The following is a 20,751-nucleotide window of genomic DNA, read 5'->3' on the forward strand; positions in this document are numbered from 1 at the left end:
GTATCAGCGGGAGGAAAATTATCACGGTTGCCGTTGTATTCTAATGTGTCAGACTGTTTTTCTTTTGCTAAATATGCATTCCTTGTTTGTATTGAAAAATTAGTCTTTCTAGTGTTGCATTATGGGAAAGATGAATGTAGCCTGGCTACACACAGCCCAAAACAGGAGTCTCGAACTCAAGACCTGGAGGACCACAGTGCCCTGCTGGCTTTTGTGATGCCCTTTCAATCTGCAGCTGGTTTTCAGGCCTTGGAAACAAGGTGTGCAGACTCTTCAACCACGTAAATTAAACAATACAGGATTTGGGTTTGAGACCCCTGTCCTAAAGGGTCTTTTTCCGTGCGGGCCTGAGGTTCTCCTGCCATCTTAGACGAAGCTTCACGTGCTGAAGCCTTGAGAGTTCCTGTCGTCTTAGACGAAGCTTCACGTGCTGAAGCCTTGAGAGTTCCTGTCGTCTTAGACGAAGCTTCACGTGCTGAAGCCTTGAGAGTTCCTGTCGTCTTAGACGAAGCTTCACGTGCTGAAGCCTTGAGAGTTCCTGCCATCTAAGATAAAGCTTCACGTGCTGAAGCCTTGAGAGTTCCTGTCGTCTCAGACGATGCTTCACTTGCTGAAGCCTTGAGAGTTCCTGCCATTGAAGACAGAGCTTCACGTGCTGAAGCCTTGAGAGTTCTGTTGCCGTGGCGAAGCAGGAGCCGCCAATCAGATCAGTCTCCGTTTTAGTGCCCTGTTTGCATGGGCAGAGCAGTCTTATGTGGGTATGTGTGTGTGTGGTTATGTGTGTATGTGTGCGTATGTGTTGCACACACAGTTAGCACAGATAGCCTGTGACTGGTTAGCTGCTGGGAATGTTTAGACTCTGGGTCTCCCAGCTAACGCTCCACATAGAGGTGGCCCTCGTACCCGAACCTGCCCGCTTTCTGGAACCCACGTCTGCGTGCACGGCCTGGCCGCAGTCCCTCTCGGGGGGGGTCCAGCGGCTGTCTCTCACACCGGCTGCCGCTTGCGTCGCTAACCCTGACTCCCGCTAACCCGCTAAAGCTTCTCTGAACAGATCACCGTGCTTCTAAATGCTAACCGACTGTGTTAACCGCCCCCTCCTTCAAACGGCTCACTCACGCTGTCTCTCTCTCCTTCTCTTCTCGGGTCTGTACATCTTTACGAAAGTCTGGGGGTGTCCCCCTGTGCACCTCCTCTTCGCCCTCTTCCCCCTGAGGGAAACTGATTTGTCCAGATTCATCAATGACACCTATGTGACACTGAATAGCAGATAGCTATGAGCAGGGTTATAGATATGTTACGAGCTGTGACATAATGTGCCATAGCATGACACTCTTGAGAACTCACTGTGTTTGAGATTTGTCTTTAAGTTTTTTTTTTTCTGTACAGTGTGCATCCCGTGCTCTCAGCTGAAATCATGATCATTCTACCAGCTGAAAAGCATTTATTTCACAGGCAGCTACTTCTATTCAAAGGGAATGATTTAACTGCAAAGAGTAAGGGTGGCTGTTTGTGATATGCCCAGCAGAAGCATTGTCATTGCTGACATCCTGACAGAACTATGCTCTGTAGGCCCACAGGAAGCAGAATGAATGGGTATAAGTGTGGTACAAGGAAACAAGGCCTCTGACTTCTTGTGTCTTCTGTGCTATAATATACCCTGCTCTGGACAAACAAGGCAGCATGCCTCTCTCTCTCTCTCCTTTTCCTGCCCTCTTCTGTCCTCTACTCTCCTCTTCCCTCCCCTGCTCTCTCCTCTCTCCCCTCCTCTCTTCCCCTCTCCTCTCTCTTCTTTCTTTTCACTCTCTCCTCTCCTGCACTCTCTCTTCTCTCCCTCTGTCCTCTCCTTTCCCTCTCTCCTCTCCTATCTCTCTCATTCTGTTTCTCTCTGTCCTCTCTCTTTCTTCTCTTTCTCCCCTCTCCTCTCTCCTCCTCTCCTCTCCGTCTCTCCGGACTGACCCGTGCACGCCCTGCCTCTCTCACAGATAAGGACGAGTGCTCCAAGGACAATGGCGGCTGCCAGCACGACTGCACCAACACCGTAGGGAGCTACGTGTGCCAGTGCCGCCACGGATTCGTTCTGCACGAGAACAAACACGACTGCAAGGAAGGTATGTGGGAGGGGCCATGCGCGCCGCCGCGGCTGTACCGCCATTCTCATACCGCCATTCTCACACCGCGCGCTCACCTGCCCTGCGGTAGCACCTGCACCTGTCTCTCAGGGTTACGCTCAGGTACTGCATCACTGCTCTGGTTTGGATTTATTAATTTTTTTTTTCCCCTGAGAACCTCATGTGACCTCACTGAAACATTCAGTGGGCGATTGGCGGTAGCCTGGGTGGGGGGGGAGACAGGGCTGGGGATAGCGAGCCCATCCCTGCGTTGTGCTGCTTCTCAGGCCCGCTCGGCCTGCTGGGATAGTGGCTATGGTTTCAAACAGCTGGGTCCTCCCGCGGCTTCAAAGTGGCGGTTCTGCAGGCGGGGCTGTGAGAGGAAAGGGGGGGGTGGTTACAGCCATCCTGGCATTCACACCCTTCGATTCCGCTCAGCATGCTCGCTTCCTCGTTTTTTTTTTTACCCATAACCCCCCTGTTGGATACCCACTGAAGTAGGTCAGGTTTCGTACAGCGCGTCTGGGTGACTGTTGTGACTGCACCCCAGGCAAGTACCTGTTTGAAGCACTTTAATTTACATGCCAGTAAAAACTTGAAGGAAAAGAAACTGTCCTCTCGATTCCTGAGAATTTTCGATAGTCCAAGTCAAGCACTCATATGTTTCTTTAAAATTTTTCAGCGATATCCTGGAATTCAACAGGTGTCTAAAGGAATAATGCAATTAAGATAATTAACTCACCCAGATCTAACAAAGCACACCTCGTTCAACAGCTACGGATCTTGCTGAGCTGCCAATTCTTAGGATCAGGTGTGCCAAATTAGGGCTGGAAAGAAAACCTACACGATGGCAGACCTCCAGGAACAGGGATGGGCAGCCCTGTTTTATACTAATTGGCTTATCAAACCAAATACTGAGACTATATCTTCCAGTGGTCATGTGTACTATGCTGCTGAGCTGGCTAAATGTTCACAGGAGTGTCTAAGGCCTGTGGAGACCTTTGTATGAATGGACATTAAAGTAAATATATGACTCGGGCATGCATTTGACATATTCAGGTTCTGAAAGTAAAGGTCCTCCCCAATATTTTGTTCCAATCGCCTGGATTTACTAAATAGCCCAACCCTTCAGCCAGGAGGGGGAACTAATTAGCTGGCTCCTGTTCCTGGGGGGGAAGAAAAACATGGCAGGACTTTTACTTTCTGTCCCTCTATTTTCCACGACCGGACATATTTACCTGTGGTGTGATGATAAGAGATGTTTTCTGTGAAGAAGTACTGTCCCATATTCAGTTTGAACCAATCGCCAGTGACTAGGAAGTGGATTAATCAAACTTGCATAAATCCAAGTAAGAAAAAAAAAAATCTCTTTATCCCAGGAAATTTGATTTTAGGGTCTACCTGTCCCTGGTACCTGATGTCTGCAGAACAGAACGCAGAGTACTCTTGCTTCTTCCCATAATCTACTGCTGCTTTCTGATGAGCTTATCCTCTTGTGGACATTCCTGCTGAAAGAACACCCCTTCCCCCCAGATACTTTAAACATCTGCTGAAGTTTGCAGGTGTGCCTGCACTCTGTGACATTACTGAACATCACGTTGGAAACGCAAAAGCTTTGCGTGCAAGTGGTCACTTTTAATTAAGTTTACTTTTTTTTCAAGTGTAAAAGATTCCGCTTCAAAACGAAGCACAAAATGGACAGGTTCCTCCCCATAACTGCACTAAACTGTTCGGTACATGATGAAAAGTTTTTTAAAAGTTTTAAAAACAAGACGTCAAGTGGCTGTTGAACGTAGTAATGTGCGTAATGCTCAGCACTAACATCACATTGTTACCAGGATCACTATGTTAAAGAGAGATGAAAAGATAGATATGGATTAAGACGTCTCTGTACTCCTCCGTCTTGAAAATGCAACCCAGGTGCTTGCTGAGATAACCCTGTTTGATGTCGGCTTGTGGTTCTGAAGCCAGAATACACTGTGGTTGTAAAGAAAACATTTATTGAAATCCCTACCAGATGTGTTTGTTTGTCAGACATATGGTTCGTGTTCCCAGACATCCAGAACTCAAGATTTCTGCGCACTACAACATTACAAAAAATAATACAATCCATATATACGCTTCAATGACGTGGATTACGGTAAAAATTGGATCAGTACTTTCTAACAAAACACTTTGCTTTTTGTGACTGTACTGTAAAATATATCTTGCTGAAGAAGTGTTCTAACATATTTCCAGTATATCGCTATATATAACTGTTCTAATTTCACTGGAAGATTATTAATTGGCCAATTGAAACAGATTTTTTTCCCTCCCTTGGGTGTTACAGATACCAAGGTGATCTTGGTGAAGAAATTAAATGTTAAAGAAATACTCGTTGTCTTCTCCAGCACCATAATCCCCAGGTTCTAAAATATCCTGCTATTATTTTCCACTCATACGTGCTGACTGTAGTCATGCACAGTAGTACAGTAAGAATCTGGGCACTTTTAGTTCTGACATTTCACCCTGTTCCCTGCGATGCAGCTCAGTGCTGTGCATTAAGTTTTTTATTTCGGGCTCCAGGTAAGCACACGAAAGGCCAATCAGGGTGTAAATGCTATTTGTCCCGCAAGTGTCTGTAGCGATTAAGCCGTGCATTCAGATCGTCCCAGGCAGTCCTGGGGGGTCCCGTGGAGCCCCGACAGTCCTAAAAATGGCCGATCACAAAGGATAGCCATAGAGCCCTTTTCAGGGAAGTCTGTACCTGTGGTATTTTATTCAGAATTCCGCACACGTTGTGCATCGCCGTTCGCTGGCTTTAAATTATGTCACTTCGTCGCACTTCGGGGGAGAACATTATACAGCACGATGCTCTAGTACTGTGGTTTATACGAGTCCAGCTGGACCCCAGGGGTACTCTGCTGGATTTAAAAATGCTAACTGCTTAAATGTAAATGTTGAAGGTGATCCATCAGAGCTGGTCCTGCACTGAGAGTATTGCCGTGCGCTAACAAAAAAAAAAGCTGTGTTGCGGTATATTATTTCCTGATCTTGAATCGATTTAAATAAATTAATCATGACGGCTCTAATGCTTTCTGGACTGAACCTGAACAGAATCATTGGAGACGTTTTCCTGACTCGATATATTGAATCTGGGGACCAAGAATGTAGTCCGGTATGATGTCTCTTTCTGACACAATTCAATATAATAATAATAAAAAAATAACTGAAGATTAAAAAAATGCACCGAATGAGTCTTTTCCAGCACGTGGCTCTCGAGTGCAGCTGGTTTTTGAGTGTAAAGACCGAAGCACTCTTTGTGTGTGTGTGTGTCGCGCAGCTGGTTCTGAGCGTAGAAACTGAACGCTCTTTTGTGTGTGTGTGTGACCCGCAGCTGGTTCTGAGCGTAGAAACTGAACGCTCTTTTGTGTGTGTGTGTGACCCGCAGCTGGTTCTGAGCGTAGAAACTGAAGCACTCTTTTGTGTGTGTGTGTGTGTGTGACGTGCAGCGGAATGCGAGCACAAGATCCACAGCTCCAGCGGGACCCTCAGCAGCCCCAACTGGCCCGACAAGTACCCCAGCCGAAAAGAGTGCACCTGGGACATCACCGCCACCCCGGGACACCGCGTGAAGATCGTGAGTAACGCACTGTACAGCAGAGATTCTGACGAGTAACGCGTCAATGTAGCACTCATAATGACGCATAATGAGTAATGCTTTTGTTGTAATCATCATGAGTAACGCACACTTGCAGTAATCATCGTAAGTAACGCACACTTGTAGTAATCATCGTGTGTAACACACAGTTGTAGTAATCATCGTGAGTAATGCACACTTGTAGTAATCATCGTAAGTAACGCACAGTTACAGCATAGTAATCGTGAGTACTGTAGCTTTCAGCATAGTACAATATGCGGTTCTTGAGATTTAGAGCAGAGACTCACGTCCCCTGCTGGGGCCAGATATGAATTGCTGGGCCTCAGGCGTCAGTTGCATAGAGGAGGCTGATCCAGGCACTGTACCGAATGTACGTGATATAAGTGGCAAGTGCACGTCCAATTCAATTCTGTTTTATTTTATTAGTATAGCCCTTTTTACGCTCTCACAAAGACGCTTTACACAGGAAATGGTAGAAGCAAAAACCAGCCTCCAACCACCAAAAAAACGAGCAAGTGAGTTAAAAAATTCCCCAATGGGAAGAACAACACTGAAATGGTGGAGAAGAAATCCCAATGGGAAGAAATCTCTGGAGGACTCCAGCTATCGAGGGGGGGGTTGGCCCATCCCCCACGGGCCATATGTGAGCGGCTCCACGTTCCTAATCCCCTATATTTACACGGCGTAGCGTCAGGAACAGCCCCGGCTGACAGATAATGTGTCGCTCTTTCTGCTAACAGCAGAACATTCGCATTTACAGTAAATTCACCGATCGCAGACGAACGGAGTCTCTCCTAATTCCCCCGAGCGTTTTGTCAAGGACAGCCCCGTCTCCTGAGGTCCGAGGAAGTCTGATAAGTCATGAATTCATTCATTCATTCATTCATTCATTCACGTTTCTGTTTCGCGCTACATGTACCGCCTTAAAATGTACCGTGAAGAAAATCGAACGGGGAGACGTCGCCGCCGGTGTTTGGACAGAGCTGGGGTTTCGCCGATTCGTCGCTGCACTGACACTCCTGTGCTTATAAGGTCTGAGGGGGAAAGTGCGCCGTTCCTTCAGAGCTTCGCCATGCCTCTGGACCGCAGGTTTTTACGGAGTCCGTCCGTACGGCCTCGCTCATGTGCAGCAGATTTAGCCTCCTCTCAGCGGACCGCTGTTGATGTTTGGCGCTCGTACACGTCGGTTCCTGGCCCGGGTTCTGCTGGGATTAGATAGATTAAGACAGCTTTGCTGTACTAGACAGAATATGCGCTTTTGCAAAATGTTTTTTTGGTGTTTTCTGTTGATTCATTGCAAAAAAATCTCCCGCCTCTTAATCTTCCAGAACCATATTATTATCGTCCAGGTTCAATTTTTAATTTACATTTTTCCTCGAATTTTTTTGACTCACTTAATTCCCTTGGATAGATGGAGAAGATGGGGTCAAGTCGTCTCAGCCCTGTTACTCCTGTGCGATTAGAGGCGTTGAGATGCAGCGGGATTGGTTGTTTCCTGACGTGTGCGCCCCCCAGCAAGCGGAGACCGAACCAGACAAGCAGGGGTCACGGAAAGAGAGGTGGACTCTGGTCTCCATTCCATGGCGAGCGAATAGAGAGAGCCTGACTGTACATAAGGGCCAGTTAAAAAAAAAAAACCAAGAGGCTTGTTTAGGAAGCAGGCAGGACACATAAAACCCGAATGAGTAATTTCCCTCTTGAGGGGGGAATTAAAACGGGTTGTTATTCACTGCGAGGTATTTATGCTATCGGATTAGCGTGTTGCGGCGCTGCGGAGCTCGGGGGGGAAATTGAATTTAAAAAAAACCTCGTTGGCCCGAGGACAGAGGCCGGGGCCAAACAGATGGCGCGGAGATCGGGAAAGCCGCGTGTGTGTGTGTGTGTGCGTCTCCCCCCCCCAGGGGCTGATGGGTAATTGACATGAGTCAGCTGCCGTGAGTTCACGTTTCGGCCCGAGGTGAAAAAGCGCGTCCCGTGCGTGAGGTGCTAATCCCCTCAAAGCCAATTCTCCCTCCCGTGGGAAAAAAAAAAACGGTAACACACGCCTCGCAAATTAGCACGTCGCGATCACAGAGACCACGTCACGTGACCATGCGGTCCGTTCCCCCCCCCCCCTTCTCGCCCTGTGTTTTACGTTCTCTTCCTCCGTCCATGTTGCAGATTGATGGATGGGGGAACTGGATGTCCTGCTGTTTCGATCGTGCGTCACAAATCGAAAACCTGGCATCAGACACACAGATTTTTATATGTGAAAGGCCATCTTCTAGATCTGGTCTTATGGAATTCATCAATTTTTAATATAGCGGAATACCAAAAGCACAGCATAATATATCTTCACTTGTCACGTATCTCTCGATTCAATCAGTATTTGTCTTTGACTTGCAAGCAAATTGAGTTCGTCTTTTTTCAGTACAAACGTTTTTTAATTCATTTCGCTGATCACTGGATAAAATCGGTACACTGGAAAAAAAAAAAAAAAGTCTGATGTTGAATCGACCCTAATGGAATTCATATTAGCCTATGGAGTTTTCTCCACTAGAGCACATTTGATCATTGTTGGACTCATATAAACTGTCAGAGCTGAATTAGCACATTGACACTCATTTTACTATGTAGGCTAACACTTGCATGTGATTGTGAGTGAAACTTCAGGACAGCTACTGATTTAATTTAGGGGGTCAGAGCCAAATTTTAATATAAGCTGCACCCATGCTGAGCCTTAAATTCAGCTGGAAGTATGAAAAACAAAAACTGAGATTTTCCCACGCAGAAACTGTTTAGATTTATGTCTCTTTGATATCCCAGCTCTTGTTTTATGTATTTCCAAACTCACAGTACGGTCACTTAGATCATACGTTAATATTATTCCTCACCGTCAAAGTGACCGAGAGTGATTTTAGGCTAAAGCTATAGACTGATATGAGCTTGCTTGGTTTTGTGATTTACTGAAACGAAAAAAAAAAAACGGTGGTTGGAGAGAAGAACTGAGATAACTTGTTTTTAATGAAGGCATGTCCTGGTTTGACTCTTTATCCAATCACATTACCATTTCTTTGTCTACCAACCTAATATATCCCCTCTAGCGGGTGATTCAGCACCAACATGATAATTTTGAGGACACCTGTGCTTACACGCTCATACACACCTGTACGAGGGCAGGAAACGTAGCTAAATTCTGTATCCCGTTTTAGATGGTTGTTTCTGTATCTCATTTCAGATGGGGATTTTTTTTTTCTAAACTGCCGTGCTCGGCCATATTTATATTGTTAAACTGTCTGCCGAAAGTTGGACCTTTTTTTTTTTGCACATCCACTCAGACCCCTCGATTCCTCTTGTGATGCCTGCCAGGAACACGGTGCAATTTGTCAACACGTCTTTGTATTTATTGTAGTTTTCAGTGGTGGTATTTATAGGAATAACCACAGTGTTAAAGATCACTTCAGGGCTGTGAAAGTGCTTTTCCCCCCGCTGTGTCCTATGTCCATGTTGCTCATGAACGTACACCATAATAGAAGATTACATTAAAAAAACAAAGATAATTATGTGCATACTGGGAGCATTTCAGTACAACAGTACATTATGATAATTATGAGTTTCTAAGGCATCACTCTCTTGGCATTTAGTGGTTTAATCTCCAAAACACTGATTATTAATTCATCATTATATGGAAACCATTAAAAAAAAAAATACACTTTAGTTTTAGTATAATGCAAGCAAACTTGCTTTCCTTGGGTTAGGAATGTTTGTCAAAAAATCCAGGTAGCATGTTGTTCCTACTTAGTGAGAAACAAAATGTTATACTATACACACAAAACACACTATTTTGTAACAATAGAGTGAGCACATTTGAAGGTACAGCGTTACAGTCCATTCTTGGGAGTTGCTCTACAATAAATAAATAAAAATTTGGTTGGAAACCATATTGATCAGGTTTCTGGAATGCATGCACATCGTTAGCACGTTAGCGTGTTAGCACGTTAGCACGTTTCTCCCGTGTCCCCCAGTAGTCGTCCTCCCACTTCCTGTCTTTACTTCATCACCACACATTCATTAGAAGAGGGGCTGGAGATGTGCCGTGCCCATGTAAACTGGCTCGTTTGTGTAGGGATATAGCAAGATGGCGCCTAAATCTCCGGACAGCCTGAAATCTCTCCTTTTTGTCTGAGCCTGAAATCCCTCTCTCTCTCTCTCTCTCTCTCCATGCCTGTGTTTCTGTCGCTTTTTTTCCAGTCCTTTAGCGAGTTTGAGATCGAGCAGCACCAGGAGTGCGCCTACGACCACCTGGAGGCCTTCGACGGGGACAGCGACAAGTCGGCCATCTTGGGCCGGCTCTGCGGGAACAAGGTGCCCGAGCCGCTCGTCTCCACGGGCAACAAGATGTACCTTCGCTTCATCTCCGACGCCTCCGTGCAGAGGAAGGGGTTCCAGGCCACCCATTCCACAGGTCAGCCCCAAAGACCCTCTCCCTCGCTGCTGTACTGATCCTAGATCAGCCCAGCCGCCATTATTAAAACCCTCCTAACTGCTATACTGATCCCAGATCAGGTCAACTACCATTTTAAAATCCTCCCACACTACTCAACTGACCCGAGATCAGCTCAGCCACCATTTTAAAACCCTCCCACACTACTCAACTGACCCGAGATCAGCTCAGCCACTATTTAAAAGCCCACCTGCACTGCAATACTGATCTCAGATCAGCTAAGCCGCCATTTAAAAAACCATCCCTCACTGCTCTACTGACCCGAGATCAGCAGCTAGACCAGAATGCACTGGTGATTAATGGAGGAAAGGTCTCGTTTTAATTTGCTGTCTGTGATTCATTGATTTGATCACACTTATAGCCTTTAGGAGAGAAGATTGGTTAATGTTAGTCTGCGATTGACAGCACATTCTGGAGTATCATGAAGCCTCACTCACTCACTCATCACGAATAGGCGCTTTAGATGACATGCTGTTCGCTCATCAGAAATCAGTCAGGACCGGCTAACTGTCGTTTCTCTCCTGTTACTCTTGATTTTCTTTATGATTTCCACAAAATGCCTGACATTATAAAAGTAACAATGAAATGTTTAAAGCTTCATTTTAAAAGGAAACCCCCTTGAGATTAAATTTATTTTTTATTTGCAAGTACTGTGATGCCCTCTAGTGGCACTGCACAATGACTTTCAGTCAATGTCATTGAACTAACTGTTCATTCATTTGATGGATTTCAATACATGAAACATGAAGGTGTGTCATGTGACTAAATTCATCCTCCATCTTAACTTGCATGTTGCCGAATGGCTGTTGTGGTTTTCCACTTATAAACAGTAACACACATAAAGCCATTTATAGGGCGTTCTGTAACCCCAAGAGTGTTTTTAAATGAATCGAGGCGTCAGTAACATTATATCCGTTCAGTTCGTTCAGATGCTTGCCGTGCGTTACCTCCACGTCTGTGAAGCACGGGAAACCGTAGCATGTAGCGACACTCCTGGAGCATCGCGGTCAACGTGCGCAGTTTAAAGACGGAAGAATAGCGGGCGGGCGTCGATTCCCGCTGGAGATAGCGTCCGCGCGGCTCACTGTGACGCTACGCTGGCGCGCGGCGGGTTTTAACGAGCCCGCCGGGACTTCCAGCGCGATCGCCGCGCTGATCCACGCCAGGAAGCGCCGCGTTGGTCTTGGCAGGCTTCTGTATCGTGAGGGCGTTCAGTGATAGGACGGGAGCCTTTAAATAGCCGCTCGATTGGCTAATTCATCTCCCATATGTTTTTATACATGCTTCTTTTTCCCCCTCTCGACTTCCTTCCTGCAATGTAGGTATTATTTCTAGTTAATGGGATTCCCTGAGTGTTGTATCCCATAATTCCTTGCAGTGTGTACATTTATGATGATGAAGTGGAGGCAGATACGTTTCCTCCTGTGCGCCAAAGGTAGAAATCCTACAATGGATCATTTACACAGACGGCTTCCAGCCAGCCGCAGGCCTCGCGTTTCCCGTTTCAGAGAGAGAGAGCGGAGTTAGCGCAGCGCTAAACGTGGAGCCCTGGCTCCCTGCACGCGGCCTCTGTACTGTAACAGAACTGAGCACGGCACCCGTTGACTTGGAGACGCTGATGTAGAGCAGGATGCAGCGTAACTGTTGCTAAGGGGCGGCCGCTAACATTTCCAAACGCTAAAATTTTGAGTCGTTAAAATGTAAACTCCCAGCAGGCCAGGGGACGGGCTCCAGTAATTGGACGAGGTGCTTCAGGAGAATGAAAAACTTGAGTGAAAATGCTGACGTTTAATCAGCGGTGGGGGGGGTGGGTGGGGGAGGGGGCACTACACACAGGCCTTCCACCTGAGCAGCCAGCTGTCCTAATTAATTGTTAATCGACTCGGCGCTGCAGTGAAAATGCTCAGGTTTCCCTTCGGTCTCCAGTGCTGCGGCACTTTTCCCCCAGAACTGGCCCTTCATGGTAATTTAACCCGGGCCCGTTTCTCATCTTCCTGCGGGGGTGGGGGTGGGAGGGTTGGTGTGGGGGGTGGTGACTGTTTTCGGTTCTCAGCGCCTCACGCCCCCCGTTTCGCCCCCCCCCTGCAGAGTGCGGCGGCAGGCTGAGGGCGGAGCCTCGGCAGAAGAACCTGTACTCGCACTCGCAGTTCGGCGATAACAACTACCCGGGCCACGCGGACTGCGAGTGGCTGATCGTGGCGGAGGAGGGCTACGGGATCGAGCTCACCTTCACCACCTTCGAGGTGGAGGAGGAGGCCGACTGCGGCTACGACTACATCGAGCTCTTCAACGGCTACGACAGCACGGGCCAGACGCTGGGCCGCTTCTGCGGATCGGGGGTGAGAGACACACACAGAGAGTCTCACACACACACGCACACACACACACGCTCGCACCGCACACTCATACACGCACGCACGCACACTCGCACAAAACATGTACACACACACACCCATACACACACCACACACATGCACACACACACTCCCTTACACACCACACGCACACACACACACAGTCTCACACAAACTAGCACACACACACAAACAACACACACACACACACACAGTCTCTCTCACACGACACACACACACACACACACACTCACACACACACACACACACACACACTCACACAAAACATCCTCTATCCCAGCTCTAGTCAGTGTGCACCCCCCATCCCCCCATCCTCCACAATCAGACACTTTCATTTTTACGTTGTGCTCTTCACACCCATGTGTGCCAGGGTGCAGAACAATTAGCAGCACACTAAAAACAAGGTGCCATTTCTCCAGGCACACCCAGTGTCCCCATAGCAACAATGCGAACCTAATGTGGCGCTGCTGTCACATCCTTGAGGAAGGTATTTAACCTTCATTTACATACAACGTATCCAGCAGTATGTGTGGATTACATGTTAAAAAAATTTTTTTTTTTTAAACCCCAAAACAAACAGCTTTATCAGTGACACTCCGTTGCCATAGTATTAACACCCCCCTCCTTTTCCCTAACAGCCGCGAGAGGAGATCTACTCCCTGGGGGAGACCATTCTGCTGCACTTTCACAGCGACGACACCATCAGCAAGAAGGGCTTCCACATACGATACACCAGCACCAAGTTTCAGGAGTCCCTGCATAATAGAAAATGAAGATTAAAAAATAGAAATAAAAAAGCAACCGCCAACCTCACCAGGAGACAGCACGTCCTTCATGCCACAAGAAAAAAAAAAACAAAACAAAAAAAAAAAACATTAAGCATAAAACAAAACGAAATATAAAAAACAATAAACAATTTCATTAAAGAATCAAAATCTGAAACGAGAACAGTGAGAGACCCGTACCATTGCCTGATTGGTTAGAGAGCCTGGCTGGACGAGGCATATTCAGTTGCTGCCATGGGGAAAAAAATTTTAAAATTATGACGTGACAAAGTCCATGGATGGCTGGGTTCCTTTTGATGTCTACAGATCTACAGAGTGGATGGGAGAGCGTTTAGCGGGACCGTATTACAGTGCACGGCAGCGGCCCTCTTTCACATCTCCTCCTCCACCCTGCGGCCTGTTAGCACGTTAGCGGATTTAGCACGTTAGCGCGCTGCCTGGGACGGCGCTAACGAAATGCAGCGCACGGGCTAAATGGCTCATCAACGTTACACTTACTCGTATGTGATGATAACCCTGCAAAGACTTTATTTTTGTATCGTATTTGTAACGTTTCTCCGTCCTCCGTGCTCGACAAGAGACGTTCTCAGCTTTCGCGTTCTGTGCGATTCAAACAACGACAAAAACGGAATCTGTTTCAGAAGATGTTTCTGTACGTCGACGGCCTGTCCGTTTCCGAGTGTTAGAAAAGACACTGTGCGCCACGGTGAAACGAGCTGGGACTCTACCTCTGACGCTTTGACGTAATAGGGCATCTCGTGAAACACGACCAGACCTATCCCCAAGACAAACATTAGAACATCGAGGCTGGAGACAGTTGGACGGTTGCACAGGACTGAGGGAATGACCTTATTCCAATGCCTTTTGATGTCCGTGGACTCGTTAACCAAACCGTTACATCTCCGAATCGTTGTAATGATGACTTTTTTTTTGTTTTTTGATTTGTCTTAAGCGATAAACGTGAGTCTGTGCATGCGCGAGAGACGTCGGGACAAATGTTACGAGTCAGAGGGGCTGTGTTTTTCTCTTGCTTTTTGGCTTTGGCGGATGTAAGGAGGACAAAAACAAAAAACAAAACTAAAAAAGTGACGCCTTCCATATTGTATGTATGATGTTCCATTTGTGTCCATGTTCTGTCACGTCCTTACTGTGCATCACTAAGGAAATCCTGTGCAGGTTCCCTCCGATACTCTACGGGGCCCTTGTTAAAGTTTCGGTGAGACTACGGTGTTTTTTTTTGTTTTTTTTTTGGTGGGAGGGTGGAGCAGAACTCGGTCCACCTCACAGTTAACACCCCCGACTCAAAATACAAGCTCTTATGGAACTCGATATTGACAAAAAAAGAACTATAGAGAACTTTTCGACTCACGCTTGTATTGAAAATTTCAGAGGAAGATGCAGGTGACCAGTCTTTTTTTTTTTTTTTTTTTGGACTTAAGCACATAAGGAAAGTTAGCTGCTGCTTGAAAGGGAATTCCTATGGTGCTATATAAAATGTACAGTGAGAAAAAGGACTTTTATTTGAACCTATGAGCCAACGATCCTGCAAACGTATGAATGTGGACGTCCAATGCCGTCCGAGCACGGCTGGGAGGGGGGCCGTTAAAGAACGCGACTAACAGCAGTCCTGTGGATCAACAACTGTTGCCTTAGAACCAAAATGTATATTCTTGCACATGTTCCTGTAGATACATTTGTTGTTTTATTTTTCCTTGTTTTTTTATTTTTATTATTATCTTATTTGATAACACACGGTCTACGGACTTGAACGTTTTATTGTTTGAAAAAAAACAAACAAAAAAGAACCAGAACAAATCTAAAAGTCATATAAATATGCCCTTGGACTCTTGTTGGACATCCTGTATGTATGTTGTGACGCAAAGTGGCATTTCTAAACAAAGAACCATATTATGTATGTTTATCTAAACAGGGCCGTTTGCGAGCTGCAGTTACGGTGCATGGTGTATATGCATTATGTATGTTGTAAGATGTGGTGGGGGAAGGGGGAGGGAGGGGAGGCGTTCATGTGGTATGGTTGAATAAGTCAACACATTGCTGTACGTGCCAAGTTCCACTTGAACCTATTTCACCGCGGTTTTCGTTCTCTTCTCCGGCGTATGGCCGCCTGACGGCAGTGACTGCACACCCAACTGGTCATTAAAGACTTTTGGTCAGCTGAACAAAAAAAAAATTAAAATATGTGTGCGTGGCTGAGAAAGGTTTTTGTTGTTCTTTGTAATGTGTTTGTGCACATCTTGCTTTTATAAAAACTGCTGGAAGTTCACCTACTAACCCGTGGGCACCGGGTAAACCGGCTTCAAGCTTCAGGACTGAAATGTAAAACATTTATGGTCTTCCACGTACGTACAATCCAGGTGATATTTGAGCCTTTTTTTCCTCCTCTCCCAGTCAAGGCTGGTTTTGACAGACCTCTAGTGCTCAGCGATCGTTAGCTTCTGTTAGCGCTTGCTGCTCATTGTATTCAGGAACCAACATTCTAGTGTGGAATTTGGACCGGGCCAATGGCCTTCAGCCCCACAGGGCGGCGTCCAATGGAATTTCAACCAGAGGGGACGTGCCTGGCCAATCGTGAACCAGTGACCTGCTCCAGCCAATCAAGTGCGGGTTATGCACCTGCACATGCTATACAGTACATTTCCATTTTAATGTGACCAGTAAACCAGTAAACATTTTGAAATATTCTTGATGAAGAAATCTGTTGATTTTACAGATCTACTGGGTACCATGAGCACAAGACTGCTAGTGATGTTTCCACCTCCACAGCAGAGCATATAAATCCACTTCTCTAGATTTGGAGTTATATGTCAGTTGTAATTTTCAATTTGAATTGGATTTAGCTCATTTCAGAGTGAGGGAAGCAGACTCATTAAGGACGAAGCCATAACCTTTAGCCTTTTTTCTAGTCTCATATTCAGGGCGAGTGATTGCATTTTAATCCAAACCCACTCATGAGTTGGGGTGATGGCATTAAAAAAAAAAACGGTTCTGTAACCAGGGTGTTGTTGTTCATTAGTTGTAGTGTTTGTGACATGAATACTTGATTTGTGTGACAGAGAGGAGATTTGAGAGTGAGGGGCCATGTCCAAACCAGTCTACTTGCCTACTATTGAGCATTCAGGTAGTCTCTTTCCTTTCCAGAGTACGGCTTGGTGAATGCCAAAAAAAATTTTTTTTCATCATTCCATGCTGTATTTGGCTGTTAAATGCACTGGAATGTGCTTTTAACTTTTACAATTGATACGTTTGCAGGTCATTTAGTATCATCCTCAATAGCTCCAGTGTATTGATTCATATGTGAAAGCAAATAGAACAATAACAATTAAATTGTATTTTTGTTCTTCAAAAAAAAAAAAAACTACAGGCTAATACATTGCATTTTGATCAAACAGCGGTGGTTTTAAAATCATTCTGATCGACCAGACTGGCTGTAATGGAGGGACCTTCCAGCAAGCTTGTAGAGAAGCAACCGTTGTGTTAACGCGTTTGACTTAACAGCCTGCAGAAAACTTGTTTTTAACGGCAACGGTATCGCGTTCGATAATCTCTTAAACACATTTCGTCCAAGGCCGTTTTTTTTTTTTTGTTTTTTTTTTACAGAAAATCTCAGCGCTGAATTAAATTTAGCTGGCTGCTGTCAACCGCCGTGTCATGTGCAAGCGAAGAGGTCGATGGCTCGTGGGGAACAAGAATGTCACTGTAGCAAGGGGCCTGTCTAAGCTGTCCTGGATTTGACGGAGATTGACTTTTAAATGGCCTGAAAGTGCTGATCTGTGGTTCGGGAAAAATCGAGCGTGGATTGCTTAGGCACGTCTCGCGCACCTGAGAGCATTTAGATGGGAAACTGACCGATTTCACTAGTTTACTACAGCCAATAACAGCATGCGGCCCAGACGAACATCATTAATTATTAACGCGAGCTCACCTAATTCCTCCACTTTCTACTTTCATGTGCACTCCAGAAAGCCTGTTTAAAGTGAATTATTCTGTTGCCGTTTTCCCAAAACACACCCTATAAATGAAGAAGGAATCTGCTTCACTCACAAGACATTAAGGGGCCTTCTGTAGCATTAACAAGACATTGATCAGTGCTCTATAAGAAGAAAGTGCTCTGCCGTATTATAAAATGCTTTTTGTGACTGATTTCCTTATGGAATGTGATAAACAGGATTATAGATTGTTATAATTTGGTTATAAAGTCTGTGTGTGCATATGAATGGGGCTTTGTACATTATGTGAAGTATAACAAATCTTGGTCTCTGTTCATTAGTCTGAAATTGAACAAAATTATATCTACACTTTTAAAACCTTTTTTGTCAAATAATCATATATTGTCCTTCATCTGGGGCTAGTGTTGAAAGATCCTTTTTTTTTTTTTTTTTACTGCTAAAATAGTTTTTCATAGTTTGGTTATGAAAATGTTGAAAACCCTCAGCCCAGGGCTGCAGTAACACTTCCTTATGAAATTATTTAATTGTTTAACACCTGCTCCATTCTTTAAGTGCTATGGCCATTTTTAAACACGTATTTCACACATACTGCCATGCTCAGAGGATCCTTCATTGTGCTCTCTTATTCTGGAGGAGTGGTGCGCTGATTGCAGATGGGGTTGTTAGTGGGGGGTGGGGGGGGGGGAACTCGGTGAAAATTGAATTAGATTTTCTACACGGCTTCTTGAAAGAACGCGTGGGAGCACTGTGGCTTGAACAGCTGCTGACGTTGCGTCGCTGGTTATGGTCATCAGTGTCAAGGCCAAAAACAAGCAGCGTGTCCTGTGGCTCCACATCAGACAGCAGGAAGCAGGTAGGGAATAACCAGGTAGGAGATAAGCCACCATAAGTTGTGAAGGTCAGTGAAGGTAAACAGAGACGGGATGGGGCTGGAGCCAATCCCAGCATGCTTTGGGTGAGAGGCGGGAAGACACCCGGGACAAGTCGCCACTCCATCACAGGGCCCACACACCATTCACTCACACACTCATACCCCGCGGACAATTTAGACTCTACCAATTAACCTAACCTGTGGGAGGAAACCGGAGTACCCGGAGGAAACCCACGCGGACACGGGGAGAACATACCAAACCCCACACACAAAGGCCCCGGCTGGGATTCCAACTGAGAACCTTCTTGCCGTGTAGCGACAGCACTACTCACTGCACCACCGTGCTGCCAAGCCCAGTTAATTTAAATAAAACTGTAGCGTTGTGTAGTTGTCGATAACTTGTTACTTCTTGCCATTGGTTTCAGGTATAAATATGACGTGCAGTTCAGATAGAATTTTAAACATCTTGCGCATTTGTTAGGAACGAAAAACATCAGAACCCCTTACCCCTCCCTGTGTGGGAAAATAGTTAAAATCCTCTCAAGCAATCAGAATGGAGTATTCAAGTAAGCCATAGTATTAAACGATGCTTTCAGTTGTAGTAGTTGCTGCTAAATATTTTACGTGATGCAGCAGCCTGTGCATTACCTGGTTGAGGAAAAGGAGCACAGGCCATATATATCCAAATAACATTACTGCTGAGTAAAGTCCCTTTAATACAGGGAGCAAATAGTTTGATATCGATCTCAGCCACATGGATCAATAGACAGCATATCATCACATGACCAGGATCAAAGGGTGGACCGGTGCTTTACTCTACCTGAGAAATACGCTGAAACACGATATTGTGCCTTCAACCTTGGTCATGCTGAACATGAACATCCATCCTGTTGTTTAGCAGTGTGTCACTACCGTTCTGCACATTAGCCATCATTTTTTCAGAGTCCATTTGTCTGTAGTGAAAGTGTCCATCAGCCAAAGCAACTTAAAAGAAGCGCTCTTCACAAACAACAATCAAATCAAACAAACAAACAACACAAGAGCTTGAGATTCGCAACTTTACGATCAAATAAGGCCCATTGTCGTGGTGTATGCCTCGTGACAGATTAAGGGAGGTGTACCGAGGCGATGTCCAGATGCAACGTCCTATGAACTTTCATTCTGGCTACTTGAAGGACGTCCCACAGACAACATGGCGACGTTCCAGACATCGAATGTGAGTAATTTCGCTCAGGGGGCTGTTTAGAGTGTACACTGTAATTACTGCCTGAAGATGGGAATGGGCAGTACTGTTCTAATACCTAATACATATTCATTGATTCATGATTGGTGCCCAGATCAGCAGTACAGGCATTCTCTTTATACATGAGAGGGTAGAGGCATTAATTAATCATACAAGGAGCTTTCACGCGGCAGAAATGAGTGACTTGCTTCCGCTAAGAAATGAGATATGTCATACTGTATAATGAGCAGCCTGATCCTGCTACGTATCAATATAGAACCAGTCTTCACCAGTGAATATTTTATTGTCTATAGAGGTCTTACGAGCATTCTAAAAACAGAATCACAAATGTGGTGCAAATATTTGTCTTTTTTAGGGACTTACACAACAGCAACACATATCATAGTCTCTTAGAGTAATCATGTCTTTTATGGAATTTAAATAAAGCAAAGATAAACATACGTGTGTGTGTGGGCATGCATGCATGTGTATGTGTGTGTGCGTCTCATCTGTGTACACTGTGTACATAATCATGTGTTTGATATTCTTCTAATGCTGCCCATGATGTGTACAGCAAGGCCTCGACTGCTTACTCTTCCATGGAAAAAATTATGAATAAAAGGGAAAAAATACCAAAAGAAAATCATGAGCCTTCTCTCCCAGTCCTCTGCCACAAAACATGTCCTAAAGTTAATCTTGGCAAAAGGCTCATCCGTTTCGCACTGAGAGTCTCAGTACTGTTCCACTTACCTCCCAGTCTTTCTGGTCAGTTCTGTCTTGTTTTTTTATTTTTTCATTAATATAATCTGATACAGAACTGAATTTTTGCGTTTCAGGACTGAGGCAGCATCACACAGATTGTATGTTTGTCCCTTTTAAATAAGAATTGAAAGTGCTGCTCGTGGCTAATTCTTTTCTGTAATGGACGCCATAGTGCCTGCTGAATTATGAGCCTGTCATCTTCTAGCTTCAGGTAGCAGTTGGAGAGAAACAAAATGGCAGTGTGTTGCTATACAGTGAGCTACCACCAGGTGTCAGCATATCACTTGAAATACATTCTACCTCCGCGCTCCTTGCTACTTGAAGCAAAATATATTTTGTGATGAAATCATTTAAATTAAATTCAAGTCATAATGGGAAAGTGCAACTGAGAGTCTGTTTAAAAGGCAAACTTTAATGTTTGACTTTGAAAAGCAGAGATACCTCGATTCACTCTGAAAAATACACACAGAAGCAGAAAAGGGCCAGCCAGTCAGTCATTGCTTGACTGCATTAATATCACAGTGCTTTCCTTTC

At 45.3% G+C, this 20,751-nt stretch overlaps 1 protein-coding gene across 5 annotated transcripts in view; it reads left to right on the forward strand.

Annotated features, from left to right (window-relative positions):
- tll1 (tolloid-like 1) overlaps positions 1-15,612 on the forward strand; it is a 77,410-nt gene extending 61,798 nt beyond the window's left edge. For all 5 annotated transcript variants that reach the window (XM_064337500.1, XM_064337502.1, XM_064337503.1 and 2 more), the window contains 5 exons: positions 1,986-2,111; positions 5,603-5,730; positions 9,982-10,195; positions 12,323-12,573; positions 13,248-15,612. In XM_064337500.1, coding sequence (XP_064193570.1) covers positions 1,986-2,111; positions 5,603-5,730; positions 9,982-10,195; positions 12,323-12,573; positions 13,248-13,382 — 854 coding nt within the window. In that variant the 3' untranslated portion in view covers positions 13,383-15,612. The remainder of the gene's footprint in view (positions 1-1,985; positions 2,112-5,602; positions 5,731-9,981; positions 10,196-12,322; positions 12,574-13,247) is intronic.
- Positions 15,613-20,751: the final 5,139 nt, after the last annotated feature.

The sequence above is a fragment of the Anguilla rostrata genome, chromosome 5, assembly GCF_018555375.3.
Source record: "Anguilla rostrata isolate EN2019 chromosome 5, ASM1855537v3, whole genome shotgun sequence".
NCBI classification, from domain to species: domain Eukaryota; kingdom Metazoa; phylum Chordata; class Actinopteri; order Anguilliformes; family Anguillidae; genus Anguilla; species Anguilla rostrata.